The sequence below is a fragment of the Xenopus laevis genome, chromosome 7S (assembly GCF_017654675.1).
Source record: "Xenopus laevis strain J_2021 chromosome 7S, Xenopus_laevis_v10.1, whole genome shotgun sequence".
Taxonomy (NCBI): domain Eukaryota; kingdom Metazoa; phylum Chordata; class Amphibia; order Anura; family Pipidae; genus Xenopus; species Xenopus laevis.
The window spans coordinates 76,614,626-76,639,250 of NC_054384.1; the positions used below are offsets into that span (position 1 = coordinate 76,614,626).

General features: G+C 39.8%; 1 protein-coding gene and 1 long non-coding RNA gene across 3 annotated transcripts; both read left to right on the forward strand.

Moving 5' to 3' along the window:
• The first annotated feature begins 4,235 nt into the window (after positions 1 to 4,235).
• On the forward strand, positions 4,236 to 7,876 carry LOC108697969. The gene is made up of 2 exons (XR_001932525.2): positions 4,236 to 4,420; positions 6,781 to 7,876. It is a non-coding gene; the product is annotated as an uncharacterized LOC108697969 (long non-coding RNA).
• A 2,402-nt stretch (positions 7,877 to 10,278) lies between these two features.
• rnf223.S (ring finger protein 223 S homeolog) lies at positions 10,279 to 22,208 on the forward strand. 2 transcript variants are annotated; one of them, XM_041571405.1, is made up of 2 exons: positions 10,279 to 10,452; positions 21,067 to 22,208. In XM_041571405.1, exon 2 carries the CDS (start codon positions 21,074 to 21,076, stop codon positions 21,704 to 21,706), a length of 633 nt encoding a protein of 210 aa, XP_041427339.1. In that variant the 5' UTR covers positions 10,279 to 10,452; positions 21,067 to 21,073; the 3' UTR covers positions 21,707 to 22,208. The 2 variants fall into 2 exon arrangements, with proteins under 2 accessions (XP_041427339.1, XP_018083310.1); XM_018227821.2 differs by lacking the exon at positions 10,279 to 10,452 and adding an exon at positions 19,190 to 20,093.
• The last annotated feature ends 2,417 nt before the right edge of the window (positions 22,209 to 24,625 follow it).

A 24,625-nucleotide genomic window follows, 5' to 3' on the forward strand; every position in this document is an offset into this window, starting at 1 on the left:
TGTAAGTAATAAAAATGAACAAAAAGAATTGTAGCCTCACAGAGGAATAGCTTTTTTTGCAGCCAGGGTAGTGACCCCCCCCCCCCCATCTGAAACCTGGAATGACGCAGGAAGACAAATCGTTCAAAAATTCAAATTGATAACCAATAGAAAACCTATGTAAATTTTAAATACATGCATAATTAATTAGGAAATTGCAGACTTGGCATGCAGCAGCCCTTCCTTTTCATATACCACCCAATTCCAAATACCCCTTATTCCAAAACCTGTTATCCAGAAAATCCAAAAGTATAGGAAGACCATCTCCCATAGAGTTGATTTTAAGCAAATAAATCTACTGTACTTCTTTTATTTATTTTTTTCTATGTAATAATAAAGCATTACATTGTAGTTGAAGGTAGCTAAGCTGCATGGATCATATTGGGTTTGTTTAAAGAAACTGTTCAGTGTAAAAATAAACACTGAGTAAATAGGCTGTGTAAAATAAAAAATGTTTCTAATATAGTAAGTTAGCCAAACATGTAATGTATAAAGGCTGGAGTGACTGGATGTGTAACATAACAGCCAGCTGCTTATCATCTCTCTAACTCTGAGTTAGTCAGTGATTTTAAGGGGGACCACATGGGACATAACTGCTCAGTGAGTTTGCAATTGATCCTCAGCATGCAGCTCAGATTAAAATCAACAGTTATGACCCTTGTGCCCCCCCTCAAGTCACTGATTGGTTACTGCTTGGTAACCAGGGTAACCAGTCAGTGGAAACCAAGAGAGCTGAAAAGCAGGAAGTAGTGTTCTGTTCTATTTACCCAGTTTTTGTTTTTATACTTAACAATTCCTTTAATGTTGACAAGATTTTTACCAGTCTTAAAGGCACAGTAAGACCAAAAAAATGAAAGTTTTTTAAACTAATGAAAATATAATGTACTGTTGTGCTGCACTGGTACTACTGGTGTATTTGCTTCAGAAACATATATAAACAAGCTACTGTGTAGCCATGGGTGCAGCCATTCAAAGTTGATAAAGGAGAAAAGACACTGGATACACAGCAGATAACAGATACGCTCTTTTGTTTTCAATGGGATTCTTCAGAATCTATATGCTATCTACCATGTGTCTTGTGGTTGAATAGCTGCCCCCATGGCTACACAGCAGCTTGTCTATATAAAGTACAGCAAATACACCAGTTTTATCAGTGCAGGGCAGCACTTCATTTTTTGGTGTTACTGTTCCTTAGTTATGTTGATACAAATTAAAGAAAGATTCTTTATCTCTTATTCCTGGCTCAAGCTTTCTGGATAATAATATGCCTCATTATGAGTTAAAACAGGCAAAGGGTGTAGACTAATTTTCCTGTCTGTGGTACACAAATAAAGAAGGACAATTCAGCTTAATGGAGAACACAATCTGGTATGAGCCAGAGCTCATTCAAATAACCCTGACTGTTTTCCCCACTGTGTCATCATTGTCCTACTTTATACTTTGCACAAACAGGCCCGGATCTGTAAAAAGGCCACAAATGTCCGGGCCTAGGGCGGCTAAATTTTAGGGGTGGCATGTTACCCAGCCGCATACTAAGGAGAACTGGGTGCTCTGGTTCTTGAGAGTGAGCTTGCATGCGCACAGGGGGGTTGGTGTCTAAGAAGCCAGTGCTAGGACCATGCGGCTACGGGAGAGGATGAGCGTACACAAAGCTTCCGGCGCTGGCCTCGGGGTGCTGCTTTCTGAAATCCGGCGCTGTGCACAAGTCCTTATTAATTATGCCTCGGTGGCAGAAGCATTAGATCACTAATAAATAGGTGGTTCCACTGGCAACTTGTCATATATACCCATAGTTTGCCTGACATGGCATTGAAGGAATGAGGCACAGCAGATTGGGCTGTAAAAAACTGACAAAAATGCATATTTTAAACCTCTGAGGAATATGTTAGCCCTTTGCAAATGTGTCTTATTATTAATAATAATAACTATATTAGTAAATACAGGTATGGAATCTGTTATCTGGAATCCTATTATCCATAAAGCCTCAAATTATGTGAAAGCCATCTCCCATAGACGCCATTTTAATTATATCATTCAGCTTTTTAAAAAGTATTTCCTTTTTCTCTTTAATGATAAAACAGTACCTTGTACTTGTGGCAAACTAAGATATAACTTATCCTTATTGGAGGCAACACAATACTATTGGGTTAAATTAATGTTTAGATTATTTTTTCGTAGATTTAAGCTATAGAGATCCAAATTACACCAATATCACTTATCTCGAAAATCTCAGGTGCCGAGCATTGTGGATAGCAAGTCCCATACCTGTAAAATACTAGGGGGCTTGTTAATTCATTTCATTTCTAGTCCCAGAAGGAGTTACGATCATGTTTTTTTTTTGCTCAGAGTTGTGTTGAGCTACATTTCACAGCGCAGTCTAAAAGATGTGTTTCTAAAAGTATCCTGTAGAACAGGTAGTCGGCAACCAGACTAAATATAGATTCGTAGTTGTCATTGTTCCAGTATTGGATGAAAATTTCTGTCTGGAAGAGCCAAAGGTTACACTGGCGAGAGTAGAATACTTGAATGCTGGAGAAAACTGCTTACCATATAATCAGTCTTGTCCATAATCCGAAGTATTTCTGTCATACACTGATGGAGGTCTGTCTGTCACTGCCACATCTGCCTTAGGCAATGTATTTGTCATGTATCACACTGATAAGCACATATTGGATTTGACCACTGATGTTTTCTGACTTAAAAAAATTAAAAATACATTTATTACAGAAAAGAAAAAAAATCATAGCAAAAAGTTACAAAAAATTACAAAATAATATTGGTGAGCCCAATGCGTTTCGACCTTAAGGGTCTTCCTCAGGGGCACAAATAATCAAAAAAATCATTCTTTTTTTAATTTTTAAGATTTTTTTTGATTATTTGTGACCCAGAGGAAGACCCTTAAGGTCGAAACACGTTGGGCTCACCAATATTATTTTGTAACTTTTTGCTATGATTTTTTTACTTTTTTGTAATAAATTTATTTATTTTTTCTAATTGGGTGTGCTATCGTTACTCTTAATATTTTGCAGTTAGACTTGGAGATCCTTATGGGGAGTCCCCTATGGATAAGCACCCCGCAGTTTGGTTTTTATGGTGTGTGCCTTCTCTCTTTACATAGTAAGTAAGGTTGAAAAAAGACACGTCCATCGAGTTCAACCTTTTTTTTTTTTTTTTAACTACCTATCTGCCAGTTGATCCAGAGGAAGGCAAAAAACCCATCTGAAGCCTCTACAATTTGCCTCAGAGGGGGGGAAAATTCCTTCCTGACTCCAAAATGGCAATTGGACTAGTCCCTGGATCAACTTGGACTATGAGCTATTTCCCATAACCCTGTATTCCCTCACTTTCTAAAAAGCTATCCAACCCCTTCTTAAATCTATCTAATGTATCAGCCTGTACAACTGATTCAGGGAGAGAATTCCACATCTTCACAGCTCTCACTGTAAAAAACCCTTTCCGAATATTTAGGCGGAACCTCTTTTCTTCTAATCGGAATGGGTGCCCTCGTGTCAGCTGGAAAGACCTACTGGTAAATAAAGCATTAGAGAGATTATTATATGATCCCCTTATATATTTATACATAGTCATCATATCACCCCTTAAGCGCCTCTTCTCCAGCGTGAACATCCCCAATTTGGCCAGTCTTTCCTCATAGCTAAGATTTTCCATACCTTTTACCAGCTTAGTCGCCCTTCTCTGTACCCTCTCTAATACAATAATGTCCTGTTTGAGTGATGGAGACCAAAACTGTACGGCATATTCTAGATGGGGCCTTACAAGTGCTCTATACAGTGGAAGAATGACCCCCTCCTCCCTTGACTCTATGCCCCTTTTAATACAGCTCAAGACCTTATTTGCCCATGATGCTGCTGACTGGCATTGCTTGCTACAGCCAAGTTTATCATCTACAAGGATTCCAAGGTCCTTTTCCATAATGGATTTGCCTAGTGCAGTCCCACTAAGGGTATAAGTGGATATTTTTACATCCCAGGTGCATGACTTTACATTTATCAATATTGAATCTCATTTGCCACTTAGCTGCCCAGATTGCCAGTTTGTCAAGATCCTGTTGCAAGGATGCCACATCCTGGATGGAATTAATTGGGCTGGATAATTTTGTGTCATCTGCAAACGCTGATACATTACTTTCAACACCCTCCCCTAAGTCATTAATGAACAAGTTTTATTTTGTATAGGAAACTGAAAACCAGCTTGGGCAATGAAAACAAACTAAAAGCACCTTTGGCACCAAGCGTGACGTCAGCGCATCCGCCGACATCTTGACACATCGTCATTGTGCATGTGCGCCGATGATGTCATAGCACCTGCCCATCTTCGGCCTTTTGTGACTAGCGGCACCCAGGGACCAGCGCCTCTGGAGGTAAGAATGCGCACCCGTGGCACCTTACACCAGCTTTCAGTCCCCAAAATGCCAGTTTCCCACTTGCCTCCATAAATTCCTGTTTTTATGTTTACACACTGCCTCTCAGTTTTGGACAAAATAATACATATGCAATAAATAATTAGGTAGATTCATGTTGCAAAGTACAAGTGCAAAAATAGTTACTATGGTGCAGTAGCCTTGACTATGTATAATAAAATGCCAAGTGCAACTGTGCTACGTTAATTTTGTGAAACTTGTTTATTAAAAAAAAAGAGCCATGTTCTATAGACCCTTTAGGTAAGTTAAACTAAGGAAAAGTCTGCCACCCTATGGTAAAATTGCCTACTCACCAAACTTTCAAAGTAAGTACACAACAGACAAGCTCATACTGAATCCACAATGTCACGCAATATTCATAAAGAGAAAAAATATATATATTAGTGTAGACGTATTTATTTAAGAATAATGTGCCACAACAACTGGGTCTACTCACACAATAACAGGAAATTGAGAATGTTGTACAATTAAAACAGGTCAATTGCCACAGCTCCTAATCCTTAACGCGTTTCACATGGAGCAACTCGCTTCTTCAGAAGGAATCTGGAGAGTCCAGCAGAGTGGACCAAAATTGGGGCTGCCGCAATCAGAAAACCTAACACCAATTGAAGACTTCACAGTATAAGCTCTGAATTAACTTTGTTTTTCACGAACAAGCATCTGATGTAGATTTCAACAATTGGGGAGGTCATACTATTTGTACAATGACCCTGGGGGAAGGCTGGGGGCCCTGAGAAATCCGTCCTCTGTTTGGTAAAGGGTCTTAAATATGTATCCAGCACTGGAGTCATGTACTGTATATATGTAGGACTGTTAAAGAGTTTATGGGCTGTTTTATTTGAGAGTTTACTCAAGCAATGCTTCCACTTCAGAGATTAGAGGAAAAAATATGGTGGGCAAAAAGAAACGTCACTCTCAGCAACTGGCCAGGTTTCATATCAAACTGGCACTAACCTGAATGCCAGATAAGATAAAATAATATGTCTCATAATGAGCCAGTTGGAAAAAGGGTGTGGACTGATTTTCCGGTCTGTGGTACACAAGGGAAGAGGGACAATGAAGCCTAATGGAGAACACAATCTGGTATGAACCAGAGCCACAAACTGCATTCAAATTTCCCTGACTGTTTTCCCCACTTTGGCATCATTGTTTCTTTATACTTTGCACAAGCCCTTGTAATTATGCCTTTGTGGCAGAAGTATTAGATCACTAATAAATAGGTGGCTCCGCTTGCAAACCAAGGTCAGCCTTTAGAGTGTTCAAACTGACATGGCCATGAATGAATGCCTTATTAATAAACAAAGTGAACGTGTTACAGCAAAGTGCACTGAATTTCCCACCAATGCAGAGAACTGACCTGGTAAGGGTGAGATGGGCTAAAAGGAGCCAAAAAGCCTATCACAATGAAAGGCATGCAGTGTAAAGTCTTTTGAAAACAGAAGGTACTCACATGCCTCATGCCAGACACATAGCTCTACCTTAACACCCAAAATGAGATTTTAACTCACATATAAGGCATAATGGGTGGAGACATGCAAATCACTCCCAGTAACGTAACTGGAGGGGGCGGGACGTGCAGCCGGGCCCCCCTCCCTCCCCTTCCATACAAGATTATCTGGCCGGAATTCGGCCGATGCGAGCGGAAATCGCCAGTGAGGGGGTGCCGGCCCTGGCCCAATCGTACCCCCTACTCCCCCGGTAGTTCCGCCACTGATCACTTCTTTATATTCTTGTGGCCAACTATGCATCCAGAACCTCTGGTTTTATAGCACACAGATACAACCTAATAGTTCAGAGCCATATATCCAAACTTACAGACTGCCTGTTTCAATCTTGTAAGATCTCATCAGTGTAAGATATTGGAACATGGAGTGGGAGAGCAGCGAAGCACCAGCAGATTTATATAGAATACCAGAATATCACATTCTTTTCCATGCGAGACCTACTGCCCACAAAAGCAGCCCATACTTCTAGATGAATTCCATGGGTGGAATCCCAGCCTCTCTGGCTTTGTGCCTGATACATACTAAAATAATTCCACTTGCATCCAATGTCTAGGAGCGATTTTTTTGGGAGCAAGTACACTGTTATTATTGATACTGGCCTTTGTGGGAACCCTGGAACTATGAGCTTCCCCAGCACACTATTCACAACCGGTGGACTTTCCTAGTTGTTCTCATTGCATCACAGTTGTTGTTTTTGAAATTCTTAATATATATATATATGTGTGTATCCACTTATGATGAAACTTTAGAATTTACTATATGAATAAATTCTCCATTATTCAATTTCTGTTACAGGTGTGTTTGACATCACATCCCTTCGAGGGTAAAACGCTAAAAGTGAACATGTAATGTCTACTGATTCCTTCCATCCATCTGCTGCTGCCTGCAAACAAAAATCAAAATGCAAGGAGTCATTTATCAAATAAGTGTGACTCTTCTCCTCGCAGTCCAGCAGGCATGGAGTCGGCTCTACGTCACTTCAGAAATCAAATGCATTCGACCAGGGGAAATAAAAGTGTCAAAAGGAGGTGTTCCCTGCATAGCTCAACATCTAGCCTATAACTGCAGCTTTCCTTATCAGGGCAACAATGGCTATCAATTTGAACTACAACATCTAGCACTGCAAAAAAAAACAAAAACAAATCAGAATGATGCTGAGAGTTGTAGTTGAGAATTCAGTTATCAAGGAAATGAGTCAGCATGAAGGCACTTGTGTGTGCCTAATTACAATGCTTCCAATAATCACCTGTTTTATAATCATTAGTGATGGGCGAATCTGTCCCATTTCGCTTTGAGAAATTCACGAAACTCCAGAAAAAAACACAAAACAAAAAAAAATTGCAAAATGCATTGAAAATTCTGACACCTGATAATTTTTGACAAGAGCAAAAATTTTCATACGCGCAACTCTTTTGTCCAAATGCATTAAAAGTCAATGGCATCCGAATAATTCTGACGTGGGACAATTTTGATGAGCGACAGTTTTTGCATGCGCGTCTCTTTTGACCAGATGCATTGAAGTCAATGGGGTTCAAATAATTTTGACGTTTGACAATTTTGACAAGCAACAATGTTTACACGTGCGACTCTTTTGACCAGATGCATTGAAGTCAATGGGCTTCCGAATAATTTTGACGTGCAACAATTATTTTGTTGCAGCGAATTTTCCCACACCCAATTTTCATGGCAGTTTCTCGAAAACATTTGCTGTCGGTGGAATCCGCAAATTTGCCACTATTCTGTGCCTGGCGAATAAATTCGCCCTTCACTAATAATCATATTTCACTCATCTACTCCATAACGCCTGCAGGTGGAATAGCCCTTAGGGCCCTTTGGAGCAATGATACATGAGTGTTTTTTCATCAGCATTAAATAAACATGCCTGAAATGCTTTGAAGATGCATTTTTTGTATGATACATGATTTGAATGACTAAAGTCGGACAGACATGGGCTGACCAAGTACATTCTGCACCTGATCATCCCACAAGCAGAACAGACAAGGACACAAGGTACAATCACCTTCCTATTGTTCACGGTATTTCAGAAGATTATATTTTCTATTGTACCCGACTCTGGAACGAACCAATATCCATTGAACATGGATGTCACTCACGCTCCGTAAGGCACCATACATGTTCCGAAAATCATTTTATACAATAATATTGGTAAATGTGTGGTCAGCTTTACCCTACAATTGACACTGTAGGTATTGACAAGGCATTTTGTGCATCTTGTCATCCAAAATTGAATGTGGGTTGGCAAAATGCCCCTGTCATTGCTCTCACACTGCAGACTTGTGACAGATCTAATTACACAGGCTTATAGGTCCCTGGTGGGGTTGTAAACTATATGGCCATAGAGTTTGCAAATGTTCTTGTTTGTGCTGAGTGACATTGTTACTAATGGAAAGGGCTGCTCCATGAACACACTTTGAAAAAAAACTAAACTACTAAAAACTAGATCTAAACCCCAAAAATAAATGTAGCCCTTTTCTGCTGCTGCAAGAAATCTACAACTGATTTTCTTCCCTGTGGAGCAACAGGGGAGTCCTGTGTCTCCGCTACAGAGGAAAGCATGTACATTATGATTTGATGTGCCTCCACTCAGCGTCAGAACAGACTGAGCTGCAATATCCCTTCCAGGGAACTTCCCTGATTCGCAATCACAAACTAAGTGGAAAGGTTGACGGATTTATTTTCAAGACACTGTACCTTTAGATTAAAGTGATATACTGTATTCAGCCTGCCAGCCAGAGGCAACTTCATAGAATTATGCAGATGGATTTATCTCTGAGCTGCTGAGGGAAATCTTCACTTATGTGGCAGTTTCTTCAGAATCCTGAGAAGGCCTCTCTTTGGTCCTGAGAAGCACAGGCTTTGCTCTCCAATGCGCTGACAGGGACCCCCTTCCTTCTGCACCCTAACTAGAGCACAACAACTAGAGCACGCTTTTCTGCCACTGGTGTTCCATACTAACTTTTCACACACAGTAATATCTGGGACTAGGTTTGCCACTGTCCAGTTTTGACCCGGACAGGCTGGTTATTTGAAGGGCTGCTCGGTTAAAACTGCCTGCCCGGTTTTTCCAAATTCGGAAAACCGGGCAGTATTCTCTAAAATTGACACGGCAATCGCTGATCGCCGCGCCATATATGTTTGTTACCTGTCTGGTTTTGACCCAGACAGCCTGGTATTTTGAAGGGCTGCCTGGGTCAAAACTTCCTGCCCGGTTTTCCAAATAAGGAAAACCAGGCAGGATTTTCTTGATTGACAGGGTGAATAGCCAATCACAGATCACATCATCATAGCCCTCCCCCTGGAATCCCTGACATGTCTATCAACATCATGGCCCCACTCCTGACATCACAGCCCTACCCAGTCTCCACCACTTCAAATGCTGGCAACCCTAGCACCATAGCCCCACCTGATGTCATGGACCGCCCCCTCCACAACATAGCCCCACCCCTCTACATCACAGCCCGCCTCCTTCACATCACAGCCCTTCCCCCTGCCCAGTCTCCACCATGCTAAAAGGTGGCAACCCTATCTGGGACATTGCAGCAACGTGCTTTCACTCTGCTGCTTCTCTCTCCCAGCACAGACTCCCCCTCAGTGCACAGAAACAACATAGAGAAGAGATAAATATACACAGCTCCCCTACATATTTTATATATGCCACACTATATATTTTATGTAGCATGCCAGTCTTTTATTTGAGAATTTCTATAACACATTTGTGCACAGGGGGTTTGGCTTTTGTTAGGTGTGTCAGTGACACTGCACATGCTCAGTTGTGGTCTGGACAGCTACTGAGAAGCTGAGTGAGTGATCAAGCATAAAATAAAGTTCATATCATACATGTTCATACATGTTAAAACGATACATTTCTAATGCAAATTGCACTTTACTGAGCTGCCATGTAATGGCATTTGGTTGAATGATAACTGCAATTTTATCCAGCATTCGAAAATAAGCCCCATCGTCCCAAATGACGTGCATAGCATCAAGCATGAGAATTTACTGCTTAGCATAGTATACAAAATAGTATATGCCTTAGGTGAAGGCATCCCTGGAGATCTCTTTAGTGCTTATTATCTAATGTTGACTATAAATTGATTATATTTAACATACACTAATATTTATTTACTCTTTGCATGTGCTCTCTATGCATTCTTGCCTGAGATCCACTTCCTAAAAACAAGCAAGTACCTTACAAGCCATCCCTCTGACAGGTAGGAAAGGAACACCCTCTCTGACTCACCTGTAAATAACAATGAAGCTATATAATCAGTAGCAAGTGGAAAAGGCAAAGCTTTACTACAGTCCGACCAGCCAGGTGCACAGCAAGTCTGTAAAGGGGAAGTACAGCAGTGAAGCAGCACATTACTGGTACCAGCTTTTAATCACGTTGGTATTGAACTGAGACATCTTACTATAAGGAACCAAGGGAGTAATACTTTAGTGCTGGTAAGTGTGACAACAACACACATTATTATTTTATAATAATTATTATTATTTGGTTTTGTTTCAGCAACATAAAAAATATCTTGTAAAAGTATTTTTTTTTTTAGTCCTGTTTTTGTGTTCCATCCACTGTGGTGTAGGATGGGGTTTACTATGGGGTTCATATGGTTCCAATTTCTTATTTTTAATCATATATTGGTTGGCACTCTCTGACTTTTCTCTGTAATAATAAAACAGTACCTTGTGTTTAATCATAGCTAAAGTTGGTCATAGACGTAACAATTACAATCTTTCTTGTGAAAGATCTTTCCAAGAAAGAGTGTTTGTTTCAATACACACGTGTAGAGCTGAATCATCCGATATACTGGTAGAAACAATAGAATTCTACCTGTATTTGACGATTTAGCACTAACAATGGCCGATGTTTGGGTGCCTTCAAAGGCACCCAATCAAAATGTTCCGTCCAGCCCGATCGACAACGACGATATCGGTTGGCTCTTTTCCCACCATACACGCACCGAATATCGTACCGAAATTTGTTTCGTACCATATTATCTTTGCGTCTCTGGCCACTTTTAGATATAATTAATCCGTATTGTTGGCAAAACAATCCTATCGGATTTAATTTGTGGTTTTTTTTTTTTAAGCAAACTTAAGGTATGGAGATTCAAATTACAGAAAGATCCCCTATCCGGAAATCCCCAGGTCTCGAGCACTGAAAGATAACACAGTTCCCAACATATTTCCTTTATTCAGTTAATATAGTGTGCCAGTAGCTGCTTATCCCACATTCTCCATGTAATGGGGGCACATGGTGTGATGCTGGCCTATTTTAATTTAATCTGATTTTAGTCAAACTTTTTAATGGACAATCAGAGAAAAGTTCTCAGCTCTCACCTGTAGCGAGATTTACTCTAGTTCAATAATAGCAGATACTAACATGGACTCAACACTTTCATTTGATTTCATGGGAAGCTTTGGAGTTACGTTTTCAGCCCTGGAAGATGCATGTGAGATTGCGTGTGTGCATTCAATCAGTAAAGAGGTGATTTGTGGACTTTTTAGGGTCAGGCCACACTGGGCGTTTTGGGGAGATTCCTCACGAGGAAACTTCGGGCGACTTCGAAAAATGAATCGCCGTGTGTTATTAGCGCCGGCGTTTTTTCATTTTAGCCGGCACAGAGTGAGGAAAGGCGTTTGGGGAGATTGGTCGCCACAAAGACGAGGTGGTTAGTCGCCAGGCGACCAAATCTCCCCAAAACGCCCAGTGTGGACTTAACCTTAAATAGTGTCGTTACGTGTATATAACTGAAATGTGCTAAATACTTTATCTTGAGATCTGTGTGTCTGTTCATTTAGTGAGGGTAACCTGGAGTTGTTGAGGGAGTGCACTTTATTAGCACTTTGCTTAGCCAGTCTTGTCCTGTAATTCCTACAATGAACATCTTTATTTTATATCTCTATATCAGAAACCAGGAGGCTGGGTAGCTTGAGGTACAAGGAGTTTCATACTCCTTCAAAAGTGCTTATGGTTAGACACCAACCTTTAAACAATGGAATGTTAGTAGAAAAGGCACCCAGAGCACTTCGTTTTCCAAAGTTTCCTCGTGGGGCAACTTCGGGCGACTTCGGAAAACGAAGTGCTCCAAGGGACATCCCGCCCGTCAAGAAGGCAGTTTGGGGAGATTAGTCGCCCCAAAGAAGAGGAGATTTGTCGCCGGGCGACTAATCTCCCCGAATCTTACAGTTGTCTCTGTCCTAAATTTTACTGGGAAAAGCCACAGATACCACAGCACCGTGTGCAACATTATGATCATCATTTATCTATATAGCGCCTTCAAGTAACGCAGTGCTTTACCTTAGTAAAAATAAACGGAATAAATGGTAATAATAAAGAAGGGTTTAAAGAGTACAATAGGAGTAGAGGACCCTACATGCAAGAGTTTACAAACTAAAGGTTAGGGTACAATTGAGACATTAGGATTTTAGAAACAATTTGTAATTTATGATACAGCAATGATTGATTAATTAAACACGCACACACTCTCGTATTAATTCATTTCTGGCCAAACTGTTACTCCCCAAAATGATCTATCTGACCCGCTGACTTTTAAAATTGCAAAAATGTTGACTAACCAAATGAAAAACTGATCCAACTGATGATTGAAGATAGCTGGTGTGATAAAGTGGTCTTATTAATAATCCCAACATAGTCATCCATGTTAGTGGCACAACTGGGCTATTTTACAGCTGAAATAACAGGAAGTTTGACCCGTGTGGGCCACCATTAGACTTGCAGGAATAGGATGGATGCAGTTAATTGGAAGTCCTTTGTGCCCTTTGTTCCCTTTAAAATCAAAGCCAACCCCACCCCAAAAAAATAAAAAACAATCCAATAGATCTTCAATGGCATGACCAATAGTTTCTGGGTACAATAGCAACATTATTTTAAATCCTTAAAACCTATATTTCTCATCATTTACAGACCCAGTGGCACCTCCTTTGCAGCCTCAGGCTCTATATCCCTATTATTAACCCCCAGGACCTATAGGACCTCTTTCCTTATTGTATACTAAACCATTGGAAAAGGGCTAGAATTGTTAGATGCACAGGACTGCTTTGTTCTTTTCTGGTGGAGTTCTCCAGTACAAGTTGTCACCAGTGTGATCCTATTTCAGAGTGCTTATGCCAGGAAGCAGTTGTTTAAGGTTTACAAAAGTTAAATTACATCTACAGGCCCTTGTGTATCTCTGTGATAACTCATTCTTTACAAAGCAGCCTTAGAACAGATCAATGTCATTTATAGACTGAGTCATTGTGATGGTCAGTCAAGTAAGTAACAGCACAAATGATTCTTCTACCTTCTTAATATACACTATAACTTGTTTTTCTCTCTATTTCTGTTTAGTAAAGGATGAAAGGTGTGGCAAGAGGGAAAAAAAGTGCTTACAATTTGCATGTTTATGCATGAGATAGCATTGCCATTTCCCAAGCATCCAGGTTCCTTAGTCATTTATATTGCCAAACAGGAATCAGATATAAACTATTGGCACTGGAGCCTAGGAGAAAATAAAGATTGTCTTTTATGGACTGAGCAAAGTTCATGCCACACAGATGTCCTTGCTGAGAATTCCAGGCGGACATGAAAATACATTTATTTGATTGGCAGGGTTTAGCAGTGTAATTTTCCTATTGGTCAGTTATTTTTTTAACCTTTATGAACCTTCATCATCGTTGCTGTTTTTTTACTGCATTCAGGAAATACAAGATGCTATGTTTTGGCAACAATATGGAGAATCAATGGGCTAAGGCAAACTGTATGGCAGCTCATTTTAATATGTATAAATGCTACAGAACGCACAACATTATTGAATGTTCTCATAGCAAACCGTTTCAATATGACAGTTACCCCTATTTCCAGCATTTTGTTTTTATTATTAGGTTTACTTTATTAAAATGCTTAAAGATGATTAGAAACTGCTGCCAGGCAGGACTGTAGAGTGTTGTTTCCTCACCGTGTGAAGGGTTCTAATGTCATTTTAGCATCTATCATCAACTAAATAACCAAAGGAATGAGACAGGACTGAATCAGAGACATAATAAATGTAGGAATTGTGCAAACTAGACAACAGGTAATGTAGTGAACCTTGCAAGCAGGGCCCTTTATATATTGTGTGGTTTGTCCGTGTTTCAGTTTAGCTGGGGCTTTATAATAAATCTAATAATTAGACAATACTGTATATGCTAGGGAATGGGCTGGATTTAGGGTTGCCACCTTTTCTGGAAAAAAATACCGGCCTTCCTATATTTTTATGGTTTTTCCCTATAAATAACGTTAGCATCAAGCAACATTTTTACTGGCCAGGTCAGTAAAATACCGGCCATGTGGCAACCCTAGTTGTATTATATGTGTGCGTGTGGCACTGACATCTTCTATGAATGGAAAAATCTTCATTTTGCCACATTAAAATAGTCCTGGGAAGCTTTTAAAATGACACCAATTTCTGTAAAAACCTAGGAATATATCAGTATCACTTTAAGCTCGTTTGTTTATTGAGAGGTCTCATATAAAGGGGGGGGGGTGAATGTGCCGGAATCCTTCCTATTTGCTGCTCCCTTTGCTCCAAGTTTGTGCCTATTTATTACCGCTGTTTTTGGGCAGGCTTTGTGGGACAAAACTACAACAAGGAAATGATGTGCTGAAGCCTGTAATTACCAAAATAGTTTCTTGATTTTAAAGGCAACATTAAATCATTGTTTAATCACCGCATGGAATGCTGCCAAGCCTTTTATTCATCTGGTTTATTGTGGATTAAATAAGAAACATTCTTTTGATTTAAACACTGGTTGGTCTGCTTGCCTGCAAATCCCTGCTGGGGAAACTCAGCATGCTCACTTCTTTTCCTACAACCCTATGATTAAAGCTACCAGTGATTCAGCTCTAGGAATATACTGCACCAAAATGCCTGGTATGTACAGTAAGCATACTCCAAATTCAGGATTCAGCGATTATTGCAAGATATTGATTCAGCAGAACCACGTCCAAACTCCTGGGGGGGAATGTAATAAAAGTCGCAAAGAGCAAAACAATTTGCACAAAAAAGAATTAAAATTAATACTGTAATACTCTTCTTTAAACTGTTATTACATTGCGAATTTTCATTGCGCATTGCCCACTTCTAAGAAGTGCTGACGACTATGTTGCCCCCCTCCACATTAGTGCGTATGAACGAGCGAGTGTGCATGCGCGGACCAGCATGGGCACCGGAGATGCGCACGTGAGTGAGTGCACACGCATGGAGGAGCGCTAGCAGCTGGAATTACTGCCACAGGTGGGGGCACAAGGGTACGAACTAGGGGGAATCCGGCAGAAGAGGTTCTGTGCCTGGCGCCCCCCGACTTTGCGCCCTAGGCACGTGCCTCTTCTGCCTACCCCTAGTTCCGGCCCTGGAGCTCACCACAGAAAAATTCACCCACTTTCCATTCGTTCTTGTTGGATTTTTAGAAGTGTATTTATCAGTGGGTCAAAGTTTTTACTATTTGATTAATACACATTTTTCTGAACCAAAGGCAGCCATTCACTGACTGATCCTTCATATTATGTAGACTGAATGGACTATACCATACAAGGGGACATACATGTGTATAGTAAACTTCTATTGTTCTATAGGAAGTGAAGACATGGCACATGAAGCAGATTTGGTCATCTGGGACCTGGTGTGACCTGCTAAGGCTGCAGGACAGTCATTACTCAAACCCAACTTTGCATTCTCAACCATACTATTTTATATGGCACTTTATGGTCATAATCACCAAACTGCCAAATGTGGGCATGACTAGCCAGGCTTTTTATTCATACTGTGACCTACATAGCCTGCAGTCATTCAGTCCTTACAAGGATATTCATCACTGATGCAGCAGGAGAAGCAGGATGTAAATGTGACACAACTATTGACTATTCTTGTCATATGAAAAATAGTTTGTACATCATCTGATAACCATCTCATGACAAGTGCTCCGAAGATGATAATCAGAAGATAAAGAGTAGCGGGAAAATAGATTAGATCAGTGTTACAGCAAAACTTGTATTTATATGTGAAATGTTTTATATAATGTTTTCTAAGTGTAATCACGTACAACACAAATATTTCTCTCAATGACTGGCATGATCCAGTGGTCTATAAGAAGACAGAGACTGGGTAATTAGAGAAATAAAGTGTGTGTTAGTGTGGTGGGGCTTTAATGGATTAGTGACAGCCCAAATGTTTTAGACAGTGTGAGTAATAGGAGAAACGATAGTGATCAATGGACATGCCCCATAAGGGACACTAAAGGGGTTATTTAATAAACTTCGAATGCGAACTTCGCTATAAAATCTGAATTTATAGTGGAAAAAAAACCCACAAGTTTTTCAAGATTTATTATACCTGAGGATGGAAAAAGTCTGAATACGAAAATCCCGCATCTCAGACCTGCCGATGTTGCATATAAGTCAATGGGAGAAGTCCCAAAGTTTTTTTGATCAGCGCTGGTATTTTTGTGATTTTGTGGTTTTTGGGGAAAAAAATCTTTTTCAGTGGAAAATCCGAAAAATTTGTATGATTAATTTTTTGGGTTTTTTTTCCCGCAAACACAATTTTCGGAAAAGTGTATTAATAAATAAGGTGAAAAAATGGTTGGAGTTTCAGAAAATATTGAGATCAATTCGGAATTTTATTAATGGGCCTACAGAGAACCTGGGCTTCATCTTTATTCAGGATTTTTATAGATGGAAGTCCAACCCAGGGCTCCCATTTATATGACGAAGACTTACAGAGGAAACCATCGGTTACTGAATCTCTTTCAAAGTTATTTTATGGTCAGAAAATATCTGGACATCTTTGCAGATGGTATTTTGAGCTGCATGAGTGTGAGCATGGCGATGAATGTTGGGCAGGGTCCAATTGGACAATGGCAAATGCAACATAATAAGTAGCAAAATGAAAAGTGTTCCACTTCTAGTGTAATCTCAACAGTTTAGTATAGATTATTGGTCCCATGGCAGCTGTAAACTGTAAGATAAGGTACATGGCTCTGTGAAGAACAGCTTTTTTGGCTTTAGGTAAAGAAAGTATGGTCTCTCCCGTCCCTACTCAGGTGAATATCTGTATCCTTTTCCTCCAATCATATTGCAATGTTTTGCCTATGTTGGGGTAATGACATTGTAGGACTCCATATAAGGCAGCTTTATTTGTGGATGGGGCTTGGTTGCTAAATGCACAGTCACCTGCACACATAGTGAACTTGCAGAATTGATATATTGCATATATAGATACAGAATTCTTGTGATAATATTGTGCACTCCACCTGTCTGGCGCAATATATAAATACCACATGAAGATAATCTTAGTAAATTCAAATAAAGGAATGGTTTGGTGGTTTGAACCCTTGCATATCCATCACTTGCATTTTCTTTTTTTCTTTTAAACTTTTTTTTACCCCAAATTTTACCCAACAGCATTGATATGCAGGTGGGTTTATTGTTGTCAAGTTTACTGTGGCTTGATACTAATGACCCTTTGATATTTCCATAATTAGCCAGTTGTTAATGTGCAACTTCACGTAACCTATATGTCGGCCGTAGCAACATGAACAGACTCCTCTGCTGACAGGAGATCAGATCCAGTAGAAGTAGAAGGATGAGGTCAGTGTCTGGGGCCATAAAGAAGTTCTGTCCTGAGCTGCTTATGATGAGGTTGTGTTGAAAGATGATTAGACTTAAAAAAACACAAGGGCACAAATATCTATGTGTCCCAGTCACTTCAGGCTTATACAGAAACCTTCAGTTATGTATTATAAAGCATATTTCCTAATACAAACAATATAACAATGGAAGATTATTTTAAAACCGCAATGACCTTCACTTGAAATAAAAAAGTCATAAAAAGAAGAAGAAAAAAAACCTCTTTACTTTGATCAAGTAGACCCTAGGCATAAATCTAAGATTTTAGAGTTGTTACAGGTCTAACTCTTATTTATAGGGCAGCTTAGTGACTCTGTATCATCACAATCTATTTTGTTTGGGTAATTCCACCATGCGAGATCTGGTTTTATTTTGGTTTATATCTATATAATTATTATATATTCTTGTGATGTTAGCTGTATGACTTATGCATTTCTGTATTGGTATCGCGATTTACATATTCATTTAAATCTTTTATGCTTTGGAATACCCACTAAAAATAATGAAAAAATTTCTATACAAGATCCTCTTGGTGCCTCTAATGATCTACAATAGATCCTCCATACACCCCAAAGTGATGCCCTCCAATCTCGCAGTGACCTTTTACACCAAAAAGTGCATCACAGAACCCTCAGTGTAAACACATCGCTTCATCACTGAATAGACACATTTTCCATATTTCACGTTTTAAACGGTACCAGACTGGACTGCGCTCGGTAAAACTGGTATTTTTTCAGTTTTTTTTTCAAAACCAGTCAGACGACAATCCTAGAGCAGTTTTGTAATTTGTTGTTGTTTTGTTTGTGGTGTATTTGTGGTTACATTTTGTAACTCATTCCTAGCATTGTCTATCTATAGATTCACTACATGGGGGCCATTGGTTTCAGTGTTTTGCATTGAAGGGGTTGTTCACCTTTAAGTTAACTTTTAGTATGATGTACAGAGGGATATTCTGAGACAATTTGCAATTGGTTTTCATTTTGTATTATTTGTGGTTTTTGACTTATTTTATTAAGCAGCTCTGTAGTTTGCAATTTCATCCGTTTGGTCCAAATTCCCCTAGCAACCATACATTGATTTGAATAAGAGACTGGACTATGAAGAGGATGTCATAACAGTGTCGGAACTGGGCCTGAAGCCTCAGGGGCCCCCACACTATTCCCGGGCCCCCAGGTCGCGAAGTCCTCAGTCTCTGTACTCATTTTCTCACGCACGCAGTTCTCTCTCTAGCGCGCGCGCACCTCTAACTCTGGCGCATGCATGCACACATCTTTCAATCGATCATCACTGCGTCAGGGAGGTAAGGAGAGGGAATTGCAGGGAGCGGGTCTGGGTCGGGCCCAAAAGAGCCGGGGCCCACTGGGGTTTTTTCCCGTCGTCCCGCCGGCCCAGTCCGACATTGTGTCATAACCTTGTTTTTATATCCCTTCCTCCTAATAACAGTTACTGAATTGCTTAGGTTACATCTCCAGGAGCTCTGGTGGACCATCATATTTTTATAAGGGTGCTGTTGCAATGGAAGACATCATGCCTAGGCATGATGGGCGAATTTCTCCCGAAACTGCGAAAAATGTGCGAAACTCGAATTTTGACGCCTGCGACAATTTGCGTAAATTTTGACGTCGTCATAAATGTTAATGGGCGTCCGAATAGTGTTGACGCGTGACGGTTTTGAGCAAGTGAATTTTCTGATGTGCGTCCAAATTTATTTTGAGTCCGGCAAATGTTAACAGGAGTTTAGCAAATGTATTCGCCGGCGGCTAAATACGGAAATTCGCTGCAAATTCACGCCTGGCGAATTTATTCGCCCATCACTAATCATGCCTGCATCAGATACAGGGGAATGATATTTGTTTGCACCCGGCCACAATACTGCAAAGGTGCAACAGTTCACCAGTCAGATCCACATATTCAGCAGTGATCCGGTAATAACAAGCAAAACAGGAAATGTGGCAATAACTTTATACAGTGCTATTTCAGGTTACAGTTAATGACGAGCCTTTAGAAGGAATTAAAAATACTAATTATTTCCCTGTATGATGTCAGATGTTTCTCCATACACAGAGACGAGTGAGTGGGGCTGTTACAACTCCAAGGTCTAACCCGGAAAAAGCCTGCAGGGAAAATACCTTTTAGAGTCCGTGTAAGCGTGACAAGGCAGATCATTGGCTATTTCTGTACCAGTTGGGTGTGTGTGTGAGATGCAGGAACAGAGCGGCTATTACTAGATCATCCCACAAACTTTCCAGAAAACTGTGGCTAAATATTATCTCACTTATTATCAGTAGAAATAATCTATTCACTTGTGGTTATTTAAGCGAGAAATGAAACTGTTCTGCACTTAGATTGCCCCTAGCCAGCAGTGCGGAGAGAGTGTACTCTATATATCCAGCCTATTGTCAGACAACTGCCATCCCAGTAGGTAGGTAACTGCAGTACATTAGAGAGTAGATGGGGACATTAAAGGATTTTGATTTAGGGTATTGTGCTCATACTTTTATTATAATTAAAAAACTTCTGATATTTTAGGATGTTGTTGCTTTTCTTTGATTCTTTGCTTTTAACAAACGTGGATTTTGTTTAACCCCCACCACTATGATAAAACGTGTAGGCAGGCATTAAGCCTCTTCTACATTAAATAAAGGGAGACTAAGAGGCAGATTTATCAAGGGTAGAAGTGAAAATTTGAATTTTCGAGGTTTTTTCTATGGCCAAAACTACTACTACTACTACAACTAGGGAAAAGTTAAAATTTGATTCGAGGTTTTTTTAAAATTCAAAATCGATATTCGAAATTTATCATACGCCATTTAAAAACTCGAATATTTGTCACCTTAAACCTGCCAAATTGCTGTTTTAGCCTATGGGGGACGTCCTGGGAACAATTTGGGGGTAAATTTATCAAAGAGTGAAGTTCCGCCACTAGAGTGAAATTCCGCAGCTCTCAATTCATTTCTATGGGATTTTGAAAGGCGTATTTATCAATGGGTGAAGTGAAAGTTCACCGCTTGATAAATACGCCTATAAAAATCCCATAGAAATGAATGGAGAGCTGCGGAATTTCACTCTAGTGGCGGAACTTCACTATTAACTTCACTCTTTGATAAATATACCCCTTGGAGTTGTTTGCAGCCTTCCTGAAATTCGATTTGTTTTCGGAGAAAAAACAGATCGAATTTGATTTCGAATTCGACTCGAGTTTGTGGGTCGATCCTATTCACCCAAGTACAAAAACTTAAATTTTTTTTTTAATAAATTGCAGTTGGTCGTATTTCAAATTCAATGGAGTTTAAAATAACTCCCATGAACTTGAAATTTGACCCTGGATAAAATCTGCCCCTAAAAAGGATTCCATACCTGAATTAGGATGACAAAAAATGTTTTTTCCTTTCCAGGTCAATCATGGAGGCGGCCACTGAAATCTGGCACACTCTGCGAGATACAGCAGAAGATCCTGATTCCAGTCTAGAGTGCTCCATCTGCTTCACCAAATATGACAACATCTTTAAAACCCCCAAGTTACTACAGTGCTCACATACTTTGTGCCTGGAGTGTGTGGCAAGGCTGGTAGCTGCCCTCCCACCTGAAAAGCAAGCGGAGGATGTCTTGTGCCCCTTTTGTCGACAGCCCACACACATCCCAGATGAGGGGGCACCAGCCTTACAAACAAGTCAAGAACTGTTGTCCAACTTACCCGCTCACCTTCAGCATGAAGAAGCAGTCTGGATTGAAGGGAACAAGCTCTGTTATAAGCAACCTCCTGAGACAAACCCAGAGCAGCAGGATTTGTGCATTTGTGTGGACATTGGACTCAGTAAAAAGGACAACCCCTCTGAACCAAGGCAACGCAGAGGCTTTTTTAGGGGCTGCAGCAGTTGGAAGAGGCTTTTACTCATAGTGTTAATTGTAGTGGTTTTGATTTGTCTTCTCCTTTGGCCAGTTGAGTGTATGCTAAAGACTGGGAGCCTACGATGCACATCAGAACCTGCCCCTACTAAGAGACCAATGGTTCATGCAGTGGAGCATGAAACATGAGAAACAAACCAGTGGAGCCTACACTGACATGGCACTTTTTAGTTCTACCATAACAACTAAAAAAATGCATCTGTGGTCATTATATTTCCTTTAATACCTGTATTGAGGGGGGGGGGAGGGAAGTTAGACCTATTGCTATGATTGATGATCAAAGGAACTAAAATATCCTTGAGCTTATCCCAAATGAGGGCAGGCACAGATAAGAACAGGACAGTGGTTTGTCCAATCAGAGCAGCTCCAAGATGAACTAGAATACTTAATATAGAATCTTGTGCGCTGCTCCACAGAACAGGGAGTGTTTTACCATCAGTGTTGTAGTAACGGTGTGAGCGCACTCGCTGGCCTTCCAATGAATAATAGCCTGGTGCACAGTCCTCTAGGGAGACGGCACTCCCCCAAATTCACTTTCGAGAATCAGAAAGGAGGAACTGGCACACAGGAACAGATGCAATAGGGATTAACCCTTACGTGTTTATTAACGTCACAGTGATGCACAACGTTTCGGGGGCTGGCCCCTTCGTCAGGTGTCTGACGAAGGGGCCAGCCCCCGAAACGTTGTGCATCACTGTTACGTTAATAAACACATAAGGGTTAATCCCTATTACCATCAGTGTTACCTGCGGAACCTCTCAAACTGTGAGACTTTTCAGGGATGTCCGAGTTAAAAACAATGGCGGACCACAATCTTCCCTCTAATTCTTTCTTGACTATGTGTACCTAAAACAAATGTAAAATGTTGTGTTTTCACACAAAATTCATTGTGTGCACCGCCATTTGTGCGCTTTGTTCTCAAAATTTGTGTTGTCGCACATGAGCGCACAGCTTAGAGGGAACATTGGTGGGCTATTCTATATATAAGAGCTGTACTGTATATGGGGTATTGCAGGGATTCATTCTATATTTTATGGGAGGAAAAGATGGTCACGCATGAGCAGACAGCTATTTGAGGCAGAACAATACATTTCTTTATATATTGAACTATTTATTATTATCTACTGTCATTCTCTAATGTTACTTTTTAACTTTTACTTGTAAAAATTGCTTTCAATGTATAAGAGCAACACTTAACCAACAGGTCCCCCACTGCTGAGCTGCCGCTTCAACCATTCTCCACATTGCCGGAAAAAACCGCATGCTGCATTCGGCGTATTCATTCTGTAAGGGCAAATGTTAATAGAAGATGCAGGAAAGCAAAATAGTTCCGTTTCATTTCTGTACACCAAAACCAGAGAATCTCCCCCGGCACCTAAGGTGTTAACCAGTGCGCAAATATATTTATTTAATATGATTGAGAATTTGTACATATTTGAAATGCAAACTCAGTCGAAGTCATGCACCTCGGTAATGATGAAGTGTTTGTCACTGCTGATTGTGGCTAACGAACATCCTACTGCCAATAATCAGACACTGCCTTAAACAATAGTGTGTGTGTGTGTGTGTGTATATATATATATATATAAACCATATTACAAATATGATAAAAGCCCAGTCAGACACATAGCCACACTGTTCATTTACAATGCAGCATTTAAAGGACTAACCAAAAAAATGAAGGATTTTTCTGTGCATTTAAGTTTTCTATAGTATTACTTTCATTAGCACAAACTGTGAGAAACTCTAATATAGTTTATATAAATATACTGCAGTGTAGCCATGGGGGCAGCTATTCCAAATGAGCAGGGCTATAGGGCACACGTTTACACAGCAGATAATGGAGAGACTGTTTTCACTTTTTTCATATAAAACAAGAATATGTTATCAAGAAACTGTTTAAAAAAATCTGTATCTGCTCCTCTGTAAAAAAAAAATTCTCTTGTTAAGCCTTTTATTTCCTATTAAGAATAGGGGGGAGGTTCTATTATTCTAAACATGTAATTTATATTGCAAATAAAATGTTAGAGGCTTTCTGGAAACCTACTGTTTGAGTGTACCATCTGCTACCTATGTATGGAGTACATGGATATACAGGTATAGGATCCGTTATCCAGAAAGCTCAGAATTTCAGGAAGCCCATCTCCCAAAGACTCCATTTTATCCAGATGATCAAAATTTTAAAAATGAATTTCCTTTTTCTTTGTAATAATAAAACAGTACCTTGTACATGATCAAAACTAAGATATAATTAATCCTTATTGGAAGCAACACCAGCCTATTGGGTTTATTTAGCGGGTTATTTACTAAACTCTGAATGCAAAGATCAGACTTTTAAAAAAATCACGAATTTTTTTGAATTTATTAAACTTGGAGGATAGAAAAGTCTGAAAATCCGGCATCTCAGACCTGTCGAGGTTGCATATAAGTTAATGGGAGAAGTCTCAATGATTTTTTGATATCTGCTGGGTTTCGTTCAATACCCCAAAGTTTTCAGAGTTTTCGGGTAAAAATTCCTGAAAAAAAAAAAAAAAAAAAATCGCCAAATTCGTGAAAATCTGATTTTTTTTTTACCGCAAAGCAAATTTTCGGGAAAATGTAATAATAAATAAGCGTAAAAAACCCAAGCGGATTGGAGTTTGTAGCAGAAAATATTGAGATAAATTTGGACTTTGATAAATAACCCCCTTAATGTTTAAATGATTTTCAAGTAGACGTAAGGTATGAAGATCCAAATTACTGAAAGATCTGTTATCCGGAAAACCCCCGAGCATTCTGGATAATGGATCCCATACCTGTACATGATATTTTATAGAAAGAATACCAAAGTTGGGTTAACTATTCCGGTCAATAGACGATCATGAATGCTCCTTTAAAAGAGCAAGGCACCTTGAAGAAGTTCAGGGTCACATATTTGTATCGATATGTGGAATTTCTAGAAATCGCGCAGATCAGCAGCTGAATTGATGTAATATTCTAGCAAAACCTGTTGACTGGATTGTGAGTCAATAATTACAGGAAAAATCCAGTCCCACTGCATTGCAGCAT

Coding starts and splice junctions, on each gene's coding strand:
- rnf223.S (XM_041571405.1), top strand. CDS start 21,074: ATGGAGGCGGCCACTGAAATCTGGCACACTCTGCGAGATACAGCAGAA.